Genomic DNA, 16931 nt, shown 5'->3' on the forward strand with positions numbered 1-16931 from the left:
GACAGAAAACAATCAGTAAGTAGAGGTGGTAGTCTGTGAAAGGAATACTTCAAATTGAGATCAGTAAGAGATTGCAATGACCAAGTCTATGGTATGGTCATTCAAAAAAAATTCTAAAAGTTTCCAAAGAGAAAATATGGATCACATACAAAGGATCAGGTTAACAACATTAGAGTGCCAAAGAAATTCTGAGGGAAATTATTTTCCAAAATATAATTTTATTGCAATCAAATAAGAGGGCAGAGAAGACTTTTTTTTTACATACAAAGTTTCAGAAATCTTTTTTTCCCCTTTGCCCTGAAAAATTGGAGATAACTTTATTGAACAAAGTATTAATCTAAAATAAAGCCATGAGACCCATGTAACAAAGGATATAACAAAAATAGAGGGAAGTATAATTCCCAGGAGTGTGGAGCAGAGAAAGTTAAGAATGACAACTATGTAGTGGGCCTGGAAGGTAACTGATGCAGCCTGAAGCCAGAGATAAGACTGCAAGAAGAGCAATTCCAAAAAAAGGTAAACTGATAGATTATTTCATGTGTTTCACAGTAACAGGCCAGGAAGAATCAGGGAGAAGTATATAGAAAACAAAGCAAGTGAAAAACAGACAGTGAACACCTCCAATGGGAAAAAAAAAAAAAAGAGAAATCTAAACATACACTACCTGGTTCATCTGTCATTAATATTACATAATCACAATAATGTCAGCACTGTATAACGATTTAAATAAAAGTGGAATTATTATTTTTGGCAATGGGGGGGGTAATATATGAATGCTATATCCCGATATATCATAGCAGGTTGTGTAGGGTTTATGGGCAGAGTAGTCAAAGGATCAGATTTAACTAAGATTTAGGTATAAATTTGACTTTTAAATTATGTGCAAGTATTATTGCTTTTTTCAAAATGTAGGCACACTCACACCCTGGTGAGAACAGTCGAATAGCAAAACTAAGTAAGACCAGATTACTTATTTTTAGGAAGACAATTAGGGGTGATATAGAGAATAGACTAGAGGAGAAAGACTAGGCCAGAGAAAAGAGACCAGCAGTTGGCGTAATGGCTATGTTGCTGGACTCCCATGGCTCACACTCACACTGGGTGCATGTGTGTGTTGGTCCAAGATCCCGAGAAGAGAATGGAGGAGAAGGGAACACACATGCTCCTGGCATGAGTTTAAGCCACTGGGTTTGGGACTCGAACCATGGTTGATTACATGGGAGTCCAGTGACATAGCCATTACACCAACTGCTGGTCTCAGAAAAGCATTCTGATGGGGGAGCTGGTTTTCACTTTGAAAGCAAGATATTTTTAGGCAGCTGAAAAATGTCTCCAGTTCAGAAGACCTATATTAGAACAAAATACACTAGTAACTAAGAACTTTAGAAATAGTCATTAAAAACATAGTAGTAATTTATCTATTACAAGTCATTCTTATTTATTTGTTACCAGGTCTTTTAAGGACTTTTACTAGGCAATCAATATTGAAAAAAAAAAAAAAAAATTAACTGGAAAATCTGAAAAGGTTTGCAAAACAATAGAATCTTTCCAGCCTAGGAACCAACAAACATTTATTTGTATTTTCAACTTTTATTTTTACATAGGTGTCTACACTGTGTGCTTTTTAACTTCTTAAAGAATTCACCTTCCCATGTTATTAACACTTTCATCATGCTAATGGATATACATTTAGTAGATAAAATAAACTATATGTAATAAGTTATCCATAATTTATTTCAACCATAACCTCAGGGATGGTACTCTGGTTGGTGTTAACTGTTTACTAGTAAAAACTGATTAATATGTTTGGGCATAAAGCGTCCACATTTCTAATTATTTAAGGCTAAGTTTTAGGGGTGAAATAACTACTTTAAATAATCATCAACATGTTTGAGACTCTTAACACACATAGTGCTGAACTGTTTTCCAAAATAGTTGTGCTAACGCTTTACCACTAGTAAAAAGTAAGGTGCCAACTGACTGCACATTTGCTAACAATAAATATTTTTATTTAAAAGTTGTATAGATGGAGCCAATGCAATGGCACAGCCGTAAGGCAATGCTCAGTAATGTTGGATCAATACAGAGAACTGTAGGTTTATTTCTTGACCTGTATGAGCCAAGTACGCCCATGATCCTGACTGGATGACAAGGATGGCAAAATTGCAGTGTCTGACCCCATTGGGAGTGCTTGTCTCTTCCCCTATCTCTCACACTTGTGAAATGAACAAACTTAAAAAAATGTATAAGGAAAAATGAACTAAGGGTTAGTCCCTGAGCTCAGTGTTAGGTCCTATGCATTGGGGCTGGATCACTTATTCCTTACCTAGATTTCAATCCTGGCCTTACCTCAGAGGTTTGAAAAACATGCTGGGTATGTATGTACACATGCCCAAAATCCTAATAGGAAGGAGAAATGGAGGAAAAAGGAATATGCAATGATCACTCCGTTAGGAGTAACTTCTCTTTCTCCTTCTCTCTCTCTCTCTCTCACTGGAGAGAGAGAAAAGTGAGAAAGTACTCCCTATAGGGAAAAAAGTCACACCACAATCCCTTCTTTATTTCTTCCTCCTTTTGGATTTTAAGGGCCCAAACACACACTAGGTGTGTTTCTTAAGCCAGCAAATCCAACCATATGGTTGGCCATGTGGGATCCAGCCATATTTAGGCCAGTGGCCAGTTCCCAAGGCTGTATTTTTAAAATGTGAAGTCCATTGATAATCTTCCTTCTTAAAAAAGCCAGCAGGAGCCAGCAGGTGGCATGGTGGTCAAGTGTACTGGACTCCCACATGGCTGACCACAGTTTGAGTCCCAGAACTGATGGCTTGCTTTCTCGCTTTGTCTCTCTCTCACTCACTCACTCTGTCCCTCTCTGGTGAAATAAAAAAATACATAAAGTTAAATAAAATAATTCTTAAAAAAAAAAAAAAAGGCCTTTATTTTACTGAACATTTATTCATTAAGGCCTTAGTATTATGCTCTACTTGAATGAGGTTTTTTTTTTTTGTTTTTTTTTTTTTTTTTTTTTTTTTTTCTACCTGGTGTGTGCATATGCTTGCTTGGGAGAGAGACAGATAGACAGACAAATTGAGAAAGCACCCCTCAGGAAGGCTGGCCACAAAGCACTTTCTTCTCCATTCTGCTCTCAGAACTTTAGGCCCACATGCACACGTGCCCAGCGTGCTTTCCAAGCCACTAGTTCCAGTACTTGAACCACTCAGTTGGCCATGTGTGATCCAGTTGTCTTAACTACCACGCCACTGGCTGGCCCTGAATGAGACTTTATAACACACAAAAATTCTTTGCTGACTTTATTTTTTCCATTGGTTTTCTAAAATTTTTGTCTTATCAGTCCATTCCCTTAGTATTTTTTCCACTTATTAGTTAAGTCCTTCCTTGGATTACATACAAATATTCTATTATAATTTTTCTATTATTAAAATAGGTTATTTAAAAACAAAGCAATGCATTTACATCTATATAATGAATATTCCAAGAGTCCAAGTTATTCTCCTGTATTTGAAGATTTAACAACCTAAATCCCTTTTTAATAAAGGATGAAAGCCCAGTCACAGGTGGTAGAGCACCACTGCGTGACAATGGAGCAATATGGGAAGGTCCCAAGTTTCATTCCTGAGTCTACTTAAACATGCCAGGGGACATCTGTGATTCTGGCTGGCTGGAAAGGCAAGGTTGAAAGAGGGAGAATCCATGGCATGGTAAGTCCCTGTTGAGGGTCCCTGTATATCTCTCAATCCACATGGATAATATTTTCCATAATGACATCCAGATTGATATAAATATATAGACAAGTAACTAATGATTACATAAAAAGCAGGTAATATTTCAAATACAGTACCTCAAAAGCCATACATTCAAATGTGTACAACCATACTAGGTAAGATTTAACTGTTCTTACATACATAATGTGAATTAGAAAAGTTTTCTGTACCACACACCAAACCACTGTGAGGGCCTAAGACACTTAATTTGAAACAGTAAAAATATTAAAAAAGAAACCAAGTTTCAACAAATGGAACAATACAACAAAAATAACTGTTAATCATGCAGGCCAGGTGGAGGTATGGTGGTGGCACAGTTGGAACTGCATGGGAGGTCCTGGAAGAGTTCATGGTACTGTGTCCCAGGAGCTCCCTGGGCACTCCAGGCATGTGACCCTTCATCCAGACTGCCTACGGCTGGGGGTGGATTGCACCATGACACCCTGTTGGAGATGCCGGTCTCTATGTCTTTGTCTATTTCTTAGAGAATAAATAAATTTGAAAAAAATAAAAAATAGTAATATCACATACTATCATATTTTCCATTACAAGTGTCAGCATCCGAAACCTTATTTTTTATAAGGACAGGAAAAAAAAAATCTATGTCTAAAAGTCACAATACTTAGGTGAGGTACTTAGAACAAACTGGAAGAAAATATTTATACCCTAAATATTCTTCATCTTTGTTTTCTTTAGCCCTCATTTATCAAGACTGGAAAGAACTGCCTTTTTGGGTTATCATTTATAAAAGACTTAAAAATCCCCTATTATGTACTCTGCACATAATAGGTACTCCATTAATGGTAGCTTCAAAAAGAACTTGTACTAAAAGAAAAGCCCTTTCTGGGAAAGAACTGGATTACTTTAGTCAATGTAACTGTAAACAGCAAACTTTTAAAAAAATTTTTTTGCTGTAGGGCACGTGCGCACATGGCAGACACACACAGAGAAAATAAGAAATCACCCCTCCAGGAGGATGACCGTAATAGTCTCTCAATTATCCTCTCGGGTATGCATGCACATGTGCATGGCATGTTTTTCAAGTTGCCGGGTCTAGGACTCGAATCTCGTAGCTGGACATGTGGGATCTAGCTACCTTAACCTCCATCTGCCACCATCTACTAGCCCAGTAACATCACTTTAAAAAACTGTTTTTAACTATACATGTTATGTATCATAAAACTCTAAAAAACATCACAATGAAAAAGGTAGTCAATGAGCTTTTAGAATTACTGTATTACAAAAATCTTACCTCTTCAAAAACAGCAGCTTTATTTACTTTTTCTCTTGCAATGTCACAAATTTTCAAGATTCCCAGAGCAAAAGCTTTCATGGCAGGATCTTCTATAAAGTCTGGATTATGAATGTAAAGGCACGTAAATACTGTCTGTGCCAAGGAATGACCTTCTAACCATGTTATCTAAAAATAAATTAAAAAAGTGTGTATATTTAAGGTGATACACAGTGACTACAAAGTCTAAAGTGATCCCACACTCAAAGGTCAAAGTGCAAGAGACCCAAATAATTATAAAATTAATCACAAAATATAAAAGATGATTAAAAGTTCAGAAAAAGTGTTAGAATTCAACTTTCATGGACTGTTTTTCAAAAATCATACACTATAAATGGTTAGCTAGCTATACAAAGTAGTCTCATACATATGCTTGTAGTATTTTTTGGAGATGAATAAATTAGATAGCCAATATAATTATAAACAGTAACTTTTCAAACATTTTTTGGTATAGGGCATATCTACTCACTGTAGACAGAAAGAAAGTGAGAAATAATTTCTTTCAAACCGGGGGTGGGGGGTATTGGTTGACCACAACACAGTAGCATCCATATGTAGTATACAAAAACAATCAGTTCCTCAATGCAGTCAATTAAAATTCACAAACTGAGGAATTTACAATTTTAGAACTAAATTCTTAACCACTCATTCAACTCCTTTTCACCACCACGAATGCAGCCAACAGCATCATATCACCTATACTTCTGCCAGAAACTATGCAATGGTTTTCCTATCTCCTATCTCTAGCTCAATATTCCCAGCCAGACGGTTTTGTCCAAACCACCAAGATAATCATTTGACACTATTTTACTGAATGGCGACCGTAGGGTTGGCACCATGTCTCTTACTTAGATGCTTGGAATACCAACAGCTGCCATATTGAGTATCTATGTGCCACACATTATGCTAGGTATTTTCATGTATCTTATCTCCTTTTTGGTAACACTGAGGAAGGTGGTATTTTTCTTCTTTAATAGGAAGGAAGTAGAGAGTTTAAATAACTTGCCCAAGTTTATATGGTTATATTTCACACTAAAGCCCAAGATTTCTGCAATGAAGCAAGACATATACAACTTCATTATAAAATGAGCCCATCTGCCTATTAAAGTCCAAACTCTCAGATATGGTCCCAAGAGTTTCACAAGTAGTTCCTCACCTCTTAGGAAAGTCTTTCTTATGTTTACCTTTTCTTCCTTCTCCACCAGCCCTGCACTCCTCCCACCTGGCTCCCTGCCAGACTTCAGCTGTAAGCAGCTGCTCATGATGGCCTATGCTGAACCTGTTTGTACTCCATGCTTACGCAACACATCCCTTTGTGCGCAACACCATTAACACTGTCCTATGCCTGCCTTTCTACAGTACGTCCACCAGCACCACTTCCTCTCTACAGCCTTTCTTATCCTCCCAGATGTAATTAACCTCACTTTTCTGCCTCCACAGCACCATTATAAAGCATTTATATGTTGTCAGAGTTATTTCTTGACCTGTACGCTGTAACACTAAGACTACAAACTGCTACCAGGTAATAAAAGATAGCTCAGAGGCAGAAAGAAAGCTTTGGAGGGAAAACAATCAGAATTAAGATTCTAGCTATGCCCCTTCCTGGTAATCTAACCCTAGGCAAATTAGATAGGATAATACAGACACCTGATATAAGACCTAAATGGAAATCACACATGCAAAACATTCAATGAAAGTACTTCACGCACAGAGGAGTCTGCTGAATGAACAAATACATTTTACATTTTTTTTTTTTTAAGGTTTTTGGCACAGGGCATGACACGTGTGCTTGCTGGAAACACAGAGAGGGAAGTGAGAAATCACCCCCACAGGGGGGAATGGCCACACCTCAATCCCTTCTCTGTTCTCCTCTCAGGAATTTTCTGGGTGCACACGTCTGGCATGATTTTCAAGCTGCCAGGTCTGGGACTCAATCTATGTTTGGCAGTCTGGGAATCCAGCACCTTAACGACCATGCCACCTGATGGCCCAAAATTTTACATATTTCTAAGGACAATGATTCAGTATCAACTGAAAAAGAGAGAAATGGTTAGATAATAGGGGGAAAAAGGGGTACAAAGAATGTTTTCCCAATTAAACAACGCTAGCTAGGGAAGACACATGCAGTATACATAAATGTCTTAAACATTTTCTTCACAGTAGATGGCCATTTTACTACAATTTTTTTGAGTCTTTTTTGCTATAGGGCGCATGAGCTGAGGGAAGGAGCAAACAGGGTGGGGTGTGGGTTGGCCATGCCACAATCCCTCCTCCTCTCAGGATTCTGGGTACATACATGCGCCTGGTGTGAGGCTTTTTTTTTTTTTTTTAATTTATTCAGTCATTAAAAAAAAAAAATTGACCAGAGAGACACACACACACATACAGAGGGAGGGAAGCAGGGAGGAAAAGTGAGAGAACAAGCCACCAGGTCCAGGACGTGAACCATGGTCAGTCATCTGGGAGAGTCCAGCAGTTTAACCATCAAGCCATCTGCTGGCCCCCCGTGTCTGGTATGAGTGTTAAGCCATCAAGTTCAGGACTTGAATCACAAGCAATTACATGGGAGTCCAGTTATATAACCATTACACCATCTACTGGTCCCCCACTACATTTTATTCTTAATCAGTAAAAAAAAATCTCTCTGATGATAGTCCAAAGCTCCCTTTGTTTCAATCCCATGCTTATTTAGGAAGTCTTCTAATTTTCAGATTTATTTACCTGGGTAACTTCAGAATAAAAAGGGTATCTGGATAATAACTATAATACTCCTTCACCCAGAAGATGAAAGCCTAGGATGGCCCAGATGAGAAGATAAGGCACTGGTTCCTGTGGCATAACGTGGGCTACTAATCTTATACACACCTTATTAGGCCTAGCATTACATATATTTCACATTCAACACTGGTATATATATCTTTAAGTTCAAAGATTCAGGTTAAGTTATAATTTTTTAATTAACCAACAGTCTTTTTTTAATTCTTACCAAACAGCAAAAACATGTATCCATTATCCCTATCAACTCAGGCAAGGTGAGGTCTTTAATTTTAATGGTGCCATCCTAAAAAAGAAAAGATATGACATATAAACAGGAAATTTTTAAAATTTGTGGTACTATGTATAGAAGTATTTTGGATTTCAAAACTTAAATACTTTAAAAATAATCTATGAAAATGCTACCTCATCTTCTGATAAAACTAAGATACCAAATTAACTCTCTATTCTTAAAAACAATGCATATTCTTAAATTTTAGTTTTAACTGACACATAATAATTTTAAGAATAATATATCTTAAGTCTTCAATGAGAAAAATCAAAGTCTAAATAGAAACAATAAAGGCCTCTATAATGAAATGAAAAGTCAAATTAACAAATATTTTAAAAGCACAGTTCAAATTGGGATTTTTATTTTTTGATTTTTTTTTTTTTTTTTAGGTTTTTGTTATGGGATGCATGCACTTGCTCGAGAGAGACAGAGGGTGACAGACAGAACAAAAGAGAGAAATCACCACCCCAGGGTGGATGGCCACACCCCAGGCCCTTCTCCATTCTCCTCTCGGGATTTTGGGCATGCACGTACACGTATTTCAAACTGGCAGGTCCAGGACTTAAACAGCGGTCAGCCATGTGGGAATCCAGCACCTTAACTATGATGTCACCTGCTGGTCCCTCAAATTAGTAAATTAGTTTTTTTTTTTTTTTTTTGGAGAGGTTTTTCGCTATAGGGCGCGTGCGCTCGCCAGACAGACAGAGAGAGACATAGAGACAGAAAGCGAGAAATCATTCCCCAGGAGGTATGGTCACGCCGCAATCCCTTCTCCTCCATTCTCCTCTCGGGATCTTGGGCACGCACGCACACACATGCGCCCGGTATGAGTTTTAAGCCACTGGGTCCGGGACACGAACTGCGGTCGACTACGTGGGAGTCCAGCGACATAGCCATTACACTAACTGATGGTTCCCATCTCAAATTAGTTTTAAACATTAATAAATTTGAATCATTTTAATGACCTAAAAGTACCAAGAAAAAAAAAATGAATATTTAAAAAAAACACTTCAAGTTTGTTAACCATAATATGGTACTTGCAAATTGTGTTTACAATATCCATTTGCTTAGAGAATCTTTGTTTAAAAATATGCAAAAATTAAACTGGCAACTACAGATGAATTTCTAAATCAATTCTCATTCAGTAAATTTTAAATTCAACATCACAAACATTATATTTAATTTACTAATACATAAAATTTAATCCCTATGTCAATTATCCTGGTATTTTAATATATACTCAAATGCTTTCAAAATATTTAAAAAAATACACAAACGCGGCCGGATGCATGTGCCTATGTGCTTAAGACCCTGGGAGAATGGATTGCCGCATGGCCATCCCCCCAAGGGAGTAATTTCTCGTTTTCCCTCTCATTGTCTCTCTCTCTCTGGCAAGTACACGTACCCCAAGACAAAAATCTCTTTAAAAAAACAAACAAACAAACAAAACACAAATGTGGAGCCAGCAGGTGGCATGCTGATTGAGGCACTGAATTTCCACATGGCCGATCATGGTTCAGGCCCTAGACATGGCAACTTGCTTTCTCTCTCTCTCTTTCTGGTGAGCATACATATAGCAAATTAAAAATAAGCAGTACAATTTTTTAAAGATATGCAAATGTACAAATTTAGAGCAAATCTTTAATTAAACACCTTAAACAATTTTCAGATTTCAACAGACAGATAACTAAAGGCTATTACTAATCCTCACATATACATACATACTGTTACAATTTTAAGAAAATATGCTTTAATGTTAAGACTTTTACTAACCAAAAAATGTTAACATATGACACAATAAATACAACAAAAACTACAATGATTACCTTGATAGCTTGTTCAAAATTGAGAACTTTTCGATTAACTTGGTTTCCAATCATGCCAGCATCCATCTTGGGATCCATCATTTCAATAGCAGACATGGCTTCAAAAAGACCAAATCTACAAATAAAAAAAGCAACCACACAATGTTTTTGAGCCAATAAGGTTACCCAGATTCCCAAAATAGCATAAAAACCTATTAGTAACTACAATATCTGTGTACTTAATCTTCTAAACTTGCTAACACTTTTACTTCAGTTATCCTTTAACATAGATATTCTTTCATGTACTTGTCAATCGAATTATTTTACATGCACCACAGGAGAGGTAAAAGTTAAAACAAAGGATATTTTATGTTTCCTTCAAAATGTTGTCCCTTAAAAACTCCTAGAAAAAAAGAAAAGATCAAATAATCTATAAGGATTTCATTTTGTCTTCCTTAAATAATCTTCTCTATAACACTTAGAAAGTCAGACTTGGAATATCATTACCAAATATAATTTTTACCCTTCTTCCCCCCCTTTTTTTTAACATTACAAAAGTACAATAATCTGGCACATTACAGTCCACAAACCCAAAGTTTTGGCAGAAATCCTAAGGTCTGGTATTTGTGTATAATTTGCCATAAAAGCAGATAGCAGTGATGCTATGTGGACAGATTAGTAAGCATATCATTATGATAAGAAGCCTCAAGAAAAGAAAAAAGAGGAAAAGAAAAGCCTAAAAGAAACTTGGAGTAGCCATTGAGCTAATGACTTCATATTTTGCTTAATCTAAACTTTTAGACTACCAGGAAAACAAAGACCTCTATCATATCACACTATATCATTATTCTCAGCTAAAAAGAAACATTAAGACATCAAAAAGATTTATGGACACAGACTCTTTTTCCTTGTAATCCCTCTAATCCCCTAATGCTTCAAGTTAAGACACTGCTGATATGACAGCTCTCTCCTACAAATGTGAAGTAATGCTAATCAAATGGTATTTTTAAACACCTTCCATGCTGAAAGAAAAACTATTTAAGAACAGAATTCTGACAATTAAAACAACAGGGATTCATAAAATACCAAATGATACTATAAAGCTGTACAATAATTAAAATAACTCTAGAATACACAGATAAGTGGAAAAGAGTATAAAGAGTACACACCCACGTTTCTGGGAACTATACAGGATAAAGGCAGAATTTCATGTTAGCAGAAAAACAGCAGATTAGTCAGTAAATACTGTCAAGACAAATGATTAACCATCTGGAAAAAGTTAAATCTCAGATTCATATAATTTGAAAAAATAAACCCTAGGCAGATTTAAATTCTAGACGTAAGACAAGCAAGCAAATAACTACTACTCAATAATTATAAAACTATAAAGGAAAAGTTTGGTAACTGCAACTCTGGAAATATTTTAAATTTATATACAATTTAAATTTATATACACCATAGTTTAAACATAGTTAAAACAGCTAATACCAGGGGCCAGCAGGTAGTGGCTATGCATGTGTGTACAGGCCTCAAATCCCAAGAAAGTGGCGAGGGATTGCAGCATCATGACCAACCTCCCTGAGGGATGATTTCTCACTTTTCCTCTGTCTCTCTCTAAAAAGCACATGTGCCCTATGGCAACCCCCCCTCCCAACAACAAAACAGCTAATAAGCAGAATATATAACTAGCTTATACAAATAAGTACAAAAAGACAAAAATTTCACAGAAAAATACACAAATAACATAAATGGACAAGTCACAGAAGAGAAAATGTAAATCATCAATGAGAAAGTAAAAAGCCACTCAAGTTCAGATGTAATTCAACAACAGAAACCAAAACTAGTGGCTAAAGAGAGCCAGTTCCCACATGGCTGACCTCAGTTCAAATCCTGGCCATAGCTATTTGAAAAACACACCAGGTACATGTGTACATCCCCAAAATCCCAACTGGAGGGAGAAATGGAGGAGAAGAGATTGTGGCATGACCATACCCACTGGGGTAGAATGGAGGCTTTTCTCCCTACTCCCTCAAGTGAAGATGTCTTTTGGCAATTAAAATTGTTTTTGTTTATGAGATAGGAAAAATTGAAAAAAATATACCGAGTGTACTCTCAGCCATTGCTGGTAGGAGTATTTTTAACAATGACTTGTTTGAAGGAAATTTGATTGAACACATTAAGATATAAAATACTCAAATACTATGAGCCAAGCATTTGATTTCTATCCTAGAAAAATACTTACACACATGTAAGAGGCCTTTATGAATTACAAACGCTTTTGATTTTCCCACATTATCAAAAACATGTTGCTGTCTAAAAGTCCATCAATAAAGACATCATAGAAGGATATAGCCATTTTATAAAATATAACAGGGAAACGAACTATTACATACTAACATAAAAAAGTTCCCAGATATAGCAAATGAGAGATGAATCTGTAGAATAACACACACCATGTATTTCCATTTATAATGGATAACTTTTATAGATGTTTATTCACTTATGCAATTTTTAAAAGGTCCAGAAGTACCAGAAGTACATGCAACAATCTTACAATTTAAAACAGTGATTATCTCTGGGCAAAAGCAGGCATTATGCAGGGGATGGTGTTATGAGAAGTTTACTGCTTTCTCTAATGTCATAATTTGTTAAAAACAAAGTATCTGTTTATGATTTATGTGGGTAGAGCTAAAAAAAATGTTTTTAACAGCACAATTAAAATCTATACCAATCAGTTATTTGCCTAAACAGTAAAACTACTACAGAAACTACAGTAGCATTAAGTTAGCTATTTCATCCATTCAACAAAAAGGACCTACTATGTGCTAGACTTTGTTCTAGGCACTTGTGATACAAGAGTGAGCAAAACAGATTTGCCTACCTCATGGAGCTTACATTCCAATGGGAGGAAACAGACAATAAACAATAAAGATAGATAAATTATATACGTTACACATGTACACTATGTTAGCCAAGAAAATAGGCTAAAGGAGGTAGGGATCAAAAGGATACAACTTTAATAGACGGTCATTAGGCTGCTGGTAATCATGTTCCTTAGGCTCACAGCCTAAAACCTTAGGGAAAAGAAGAGCCAAGTCCTTCTAGTTATCCTCCCTTGAGCCTGTTCCACAACAAGGAACCACATTCTTTCCAGTATTAACCTGTGGTTTGGCTTATGTCCTTTCTACCACTGCCTGAGCCATCAAAATGATGCAGGGGCCAGCAGTTGGAATAGTGGTTCCAGGGGCCAGCAGGTGGTGTAGTGGTTAGAGGCTGAACTCCCACATGGCCGACTGCAGTTCAAGTCCCAGGTCTGGTGACTTGCTTTCTCTTTCTCTCTCTCTCTTTCTCTCTGTCCCTCTCTGGTCAAATTAAAATAAATAAAATTAAATAAAATTCCTCTTCAAAAAAAAATAATGATGATGCAGTGATTCTCAAAGTGGATCTGCAATACCAACCTCACCTGGGAATTTGTTAGAAATTGAAATCCTGTGATCCTATACCACACTTACTAAATAGGGAACTGGAGTGTGAAGCCCAGCAAGTGTTTGTTTTGTTTTATTTTGTTTTTGCCTTAGGGTGCAAGCAGTGTTTAAAAGACTTATGTTCATTTTGCTATACACTAAAGTTTGAGAAGAACTGAATTTCAGGTTCTACCTCCTTTCCCCCAACTCTCAATTTCCAATCTTGTTCATGTACTAATCCAAAATATCATATTCCCAACCCTGAAAATAGAGTCTGGCCACAGTAGTTTGCAAACTGAGGCTACTTAGGGGAGTATAAATACCCAGGCATTTCCCTTTGTTCTGCTTTCCCAAAGATTCTCAATTTACTTCATGTAGACATTCTGTCACTTGATCTCTAGTCATCTATCACATCTGACATATAACTGAAACTTTTCCTTCAAGAAATTCTACAACTGGGCTAGCCCAATAAGATAGGAATTAAGTTGTGTGTGAAGGAAGCTCCAGCTCCCACCTGGCCGACCAAGGTATCAGTCCTGGGCCCCAGTGCTTTAGACATACCAAGGATCCTGGAAGAATAGGGAACTGGAGGCAAAGGATTACAGTCACTAGGCTCTGTTGGGGAGTGCTCTCTCTCTTGCTTAACACCCCCCCTCCCCATGTACACACATACCTTCTGACATAATAAAAGAAAAAAAAAAGAAAGAAAAGAAATATCACATTCAGCACATCTACCCTCAAGGAAAGAATAAGTAACAATATCAAGTACAACCATTTCATATCACAAGGTCAGTTACCTCAAAAGAGCTCACCAAGATTAAAAATATATTTAAAATTAGTTTTCATTCTTACAGCTTTGAAATGTACATTTACTAGGGCCTCAGGGAATAGTATTATTCATGAGGAAAAAGACTAGAATATTACACTATACTATTTCAAAAGACAGAAAAATACTTACAGTTTATCATGAAGCAGTTCCCCCAACTTCAATTCTAAAAGAAACAAAGGGAAAAATCCTTTGAGTAATATTTAGTTTTAATTTTAAATTCTAAGAAAAAGGTAAAAACAATCAGCATCTGAAAAATATACTTGAATTACTTTAAAATCATTTTCTAAGGTATGCTTATCTCTACTTAATACTAATACTTTGCTTCCTATACATTGAGATCTAAACACTGAAAACGCGATAAATCCAGTGGTTTAGAAAACAAGTGCAAGTTTTGGGACCAACAGTTAGTGTAATGGCTATGTCGCTGGACTCCCATGTGGTAGACTGTGGTTGGAGTCCTGGACCTGGTGGCTTAAACTCATGCAGAGTGTGTGTGCGTGCGTGCCCAAGATCCCGAGAGGAGAAGCGATTGCGGTGTGGCCATCTCCCCTGAGGGGTGATTTCTCAGTTTCTGTCTCTCAGGTGAGCGCACGCGCCCTATAGCAAAAACCTCTTCCCCTGCCCCCCCAAAAAGAAAAAGGAAAACAAGTGCAAGTTTTCAGAACAAGTGACCCACCACAGACCACAATATTTCAATCAGAATTACCAATTACATTGTAAAAAAATCACTAGAATGGGGTGGTGGTGTTGTGGTTAATGGCACTGGACTCTTACACAGCCACAATTCGAGTTCCAGACCTGGCAGCTTGCCTTCTCAGTTTTCCCTCCCTCTGTCTCTCTCTAGTCAGTGCACGTGCCCTATAACAAATTTTAAAAAAGAAAAAGTAAGAGGGCCAGCAGGTGGCATGGTGGTTAAAGGTGCTGGACTCCCACATGGCCAACCACAGTTGGAGTCCTGGACCTGGCAGCTTACTTTCTCACTTTCCCTCTCTCTTTCTCGTTCTGCTTCTCTCTGGTCAAATTAAAATAAAAAATGAATAAATAAATAAAGTTAAATAAAAAAATATGCTGTTGAATTTTTAAAACAGTGATAGTAATAAATAAAATTAAATTAAAAATTCTTTTAAAAAATCACTATGTTTTATGTTGTTTTACCTAGGTAAATTTTTCCATAATACCAACTACTATTTATTTCTTTCAAGACTTATTTTACTTATTATTACCATTACTTTTTAATTTTCTATATGGTATGTGAGATCACCAGAGAGAGAGAGAGAGAAAGAGGGAAAACAAGAAAGCAAGTCACAAGGTCCAGGACTTAAACCACAGTTAGACATGTGGGAGTTCAGCATCTTAACCACCAGGCCAGCAAATACTATTTCTTAAGTTTAAAAACCACTTGATATCATAATATAATCTCTTTTTATTCCAATAAAACCCCTTCTAAAAACTCAATTTGGGGCCAGTCCCATGGCCCAGTGGCTATGAGAGCCTGATTCCACATGACTGACAGTGTGGTTCAAATCGCTTGTACATGTATGCCCAAACTCTTGAAAGAATGGAGAAAGGAGTTTGGTAAGACACACCCCACTGGGAAGTGCCTTCCTACCCCATCCCATCCCCATCTTTACCTGGGAACTGCATATGTCAGTTAAAAAATTCAATTTTATTTCATTAATGTAGAAAACAGCTGGTGAACCACTAATCAAAACAGAGCTCATTTCCTATAAAGCAGCTGTCCACAACCTTGGCTACATAGTTTCATATTAAAATCAACTGGGACATTTTCTGAATTCCAGCCTCCAAGGGGCATCCCAGATCCATTAGGGGTGGGACCTATGCAGAGTTCTTAATGCACTCCAGGTGATCGATGTGCAGGTAACGCAGGAACCAATGCCATAGCATATTAAGTATCTTAAATATTATAGGTCAAATCCGATGGAAGTACTTTACTCAATCTTCCTAGATAATAAATAACACTAATTTTTTAACCATACCAGGTACCTAAACATAAAAATGAAAAATCTGTATTAAAACATGACAATAAGGGCCAGCAGGTGGTGTGGTGGTTAAGGCACTAGATTCCCACATGGCTAACCATGGTTCAAGTCCTGCCTGGCAGCTTGCTTTCTCACTTTCCTCTCTCAGTCTCTCTCTCTTTCTCTGGTGGGCAATTAAAAATAATAATAATGATAAATAAAATTAATTCTTTAAAAAAGATGATGACAGAGCACAACAGAACATATATTAATAATCCAGCAATACTCAAAGAGGGGTCTGGAAACACATGAGTCTGAGAGGTTGAAATTACTTTCATAATAACGCTAAGACAGTCTTTTTCAGTGTTGACATCTGTATTGATGTCATGCAGTCATGGGAAGGGGACAAAAAACAGAAATGATGGGCAAAACTGCTGTAGCTTCAGCACAAATCAAACTGTGGCTCTAAGCTAACTTAACAGCATGGTCTTCACTTCCATGCACTTACAATTAAAAAGACAAATTTTTTCTATCTCATTTAAGAGATTTGATCATTACAAATTGGGAAAATGAAAATCAAAGCTATAATGATATGACCTCATACCCATGAGGATGGAAACTATAAAATAAAAACAAGAGGGCCAGCCAGTGGCACAGGGGTGAAGATGGCTGGATCCCACATGGCTGACTGTACAGTTTTTTTTTTTTTTTTTTTTTTGTGGGGTTTTTTTTTTA

The 16931-nt window shown here is 36.8% G+C and overlaps 1 protein-coding gene across 3 annotated transcripts in view; it reads right to left on the reverse strand.

The window, feature by feature from the left end:
* NAA35 (N-alpha-acetyltransferase 35, NatC auxiliary subunit) overlaps positions 1-16931 on the reverse strand; it is an 86583-nt gene that overhangs the window by 55873 nt on the left and 13779 nt on the right. For all 3 annotated transcript variants that reach the window (XM_006139851.3, XM_006139850.3, XM_027776409.1), the window contains exons 3-6: positions 14347-14380; positions 9946-10060; positions 8060-8134; positions 5035-5202 (exon numbers count right to left, since the gene is read on the reverse strand). In XM_006139851.3, coding sequence (XP_006139913.1) covers positions 5035-5202; positions 8060-8134; positions 9946-10060; positions 14347-14380 — 392 coding nt within the window. The remainder of the gene's footprint in view (positions 1-5034; positions 5203-8059; positions 8135-9945; positions 10061-14346; positions 14381-16931) is intronic.

The sequence above is a fragment of the Tupaia chinensis genome, unplaced genomic scaffold (genome assembly GCF_000334495.1).
Source record: "Tupaia chinensis unplaced genomic scaffold, TupChi_1.0 Scaffold000007_1, whole genome shotgun sequence".
In the NCBI taxonomy this organism is placed as follows: domain Eukaryota; kingdom Metazoa; phylum Chordata; class Mammalia; order Scandentia; family Tupaiidae; genus Tupaia; species Tupaia belangeri.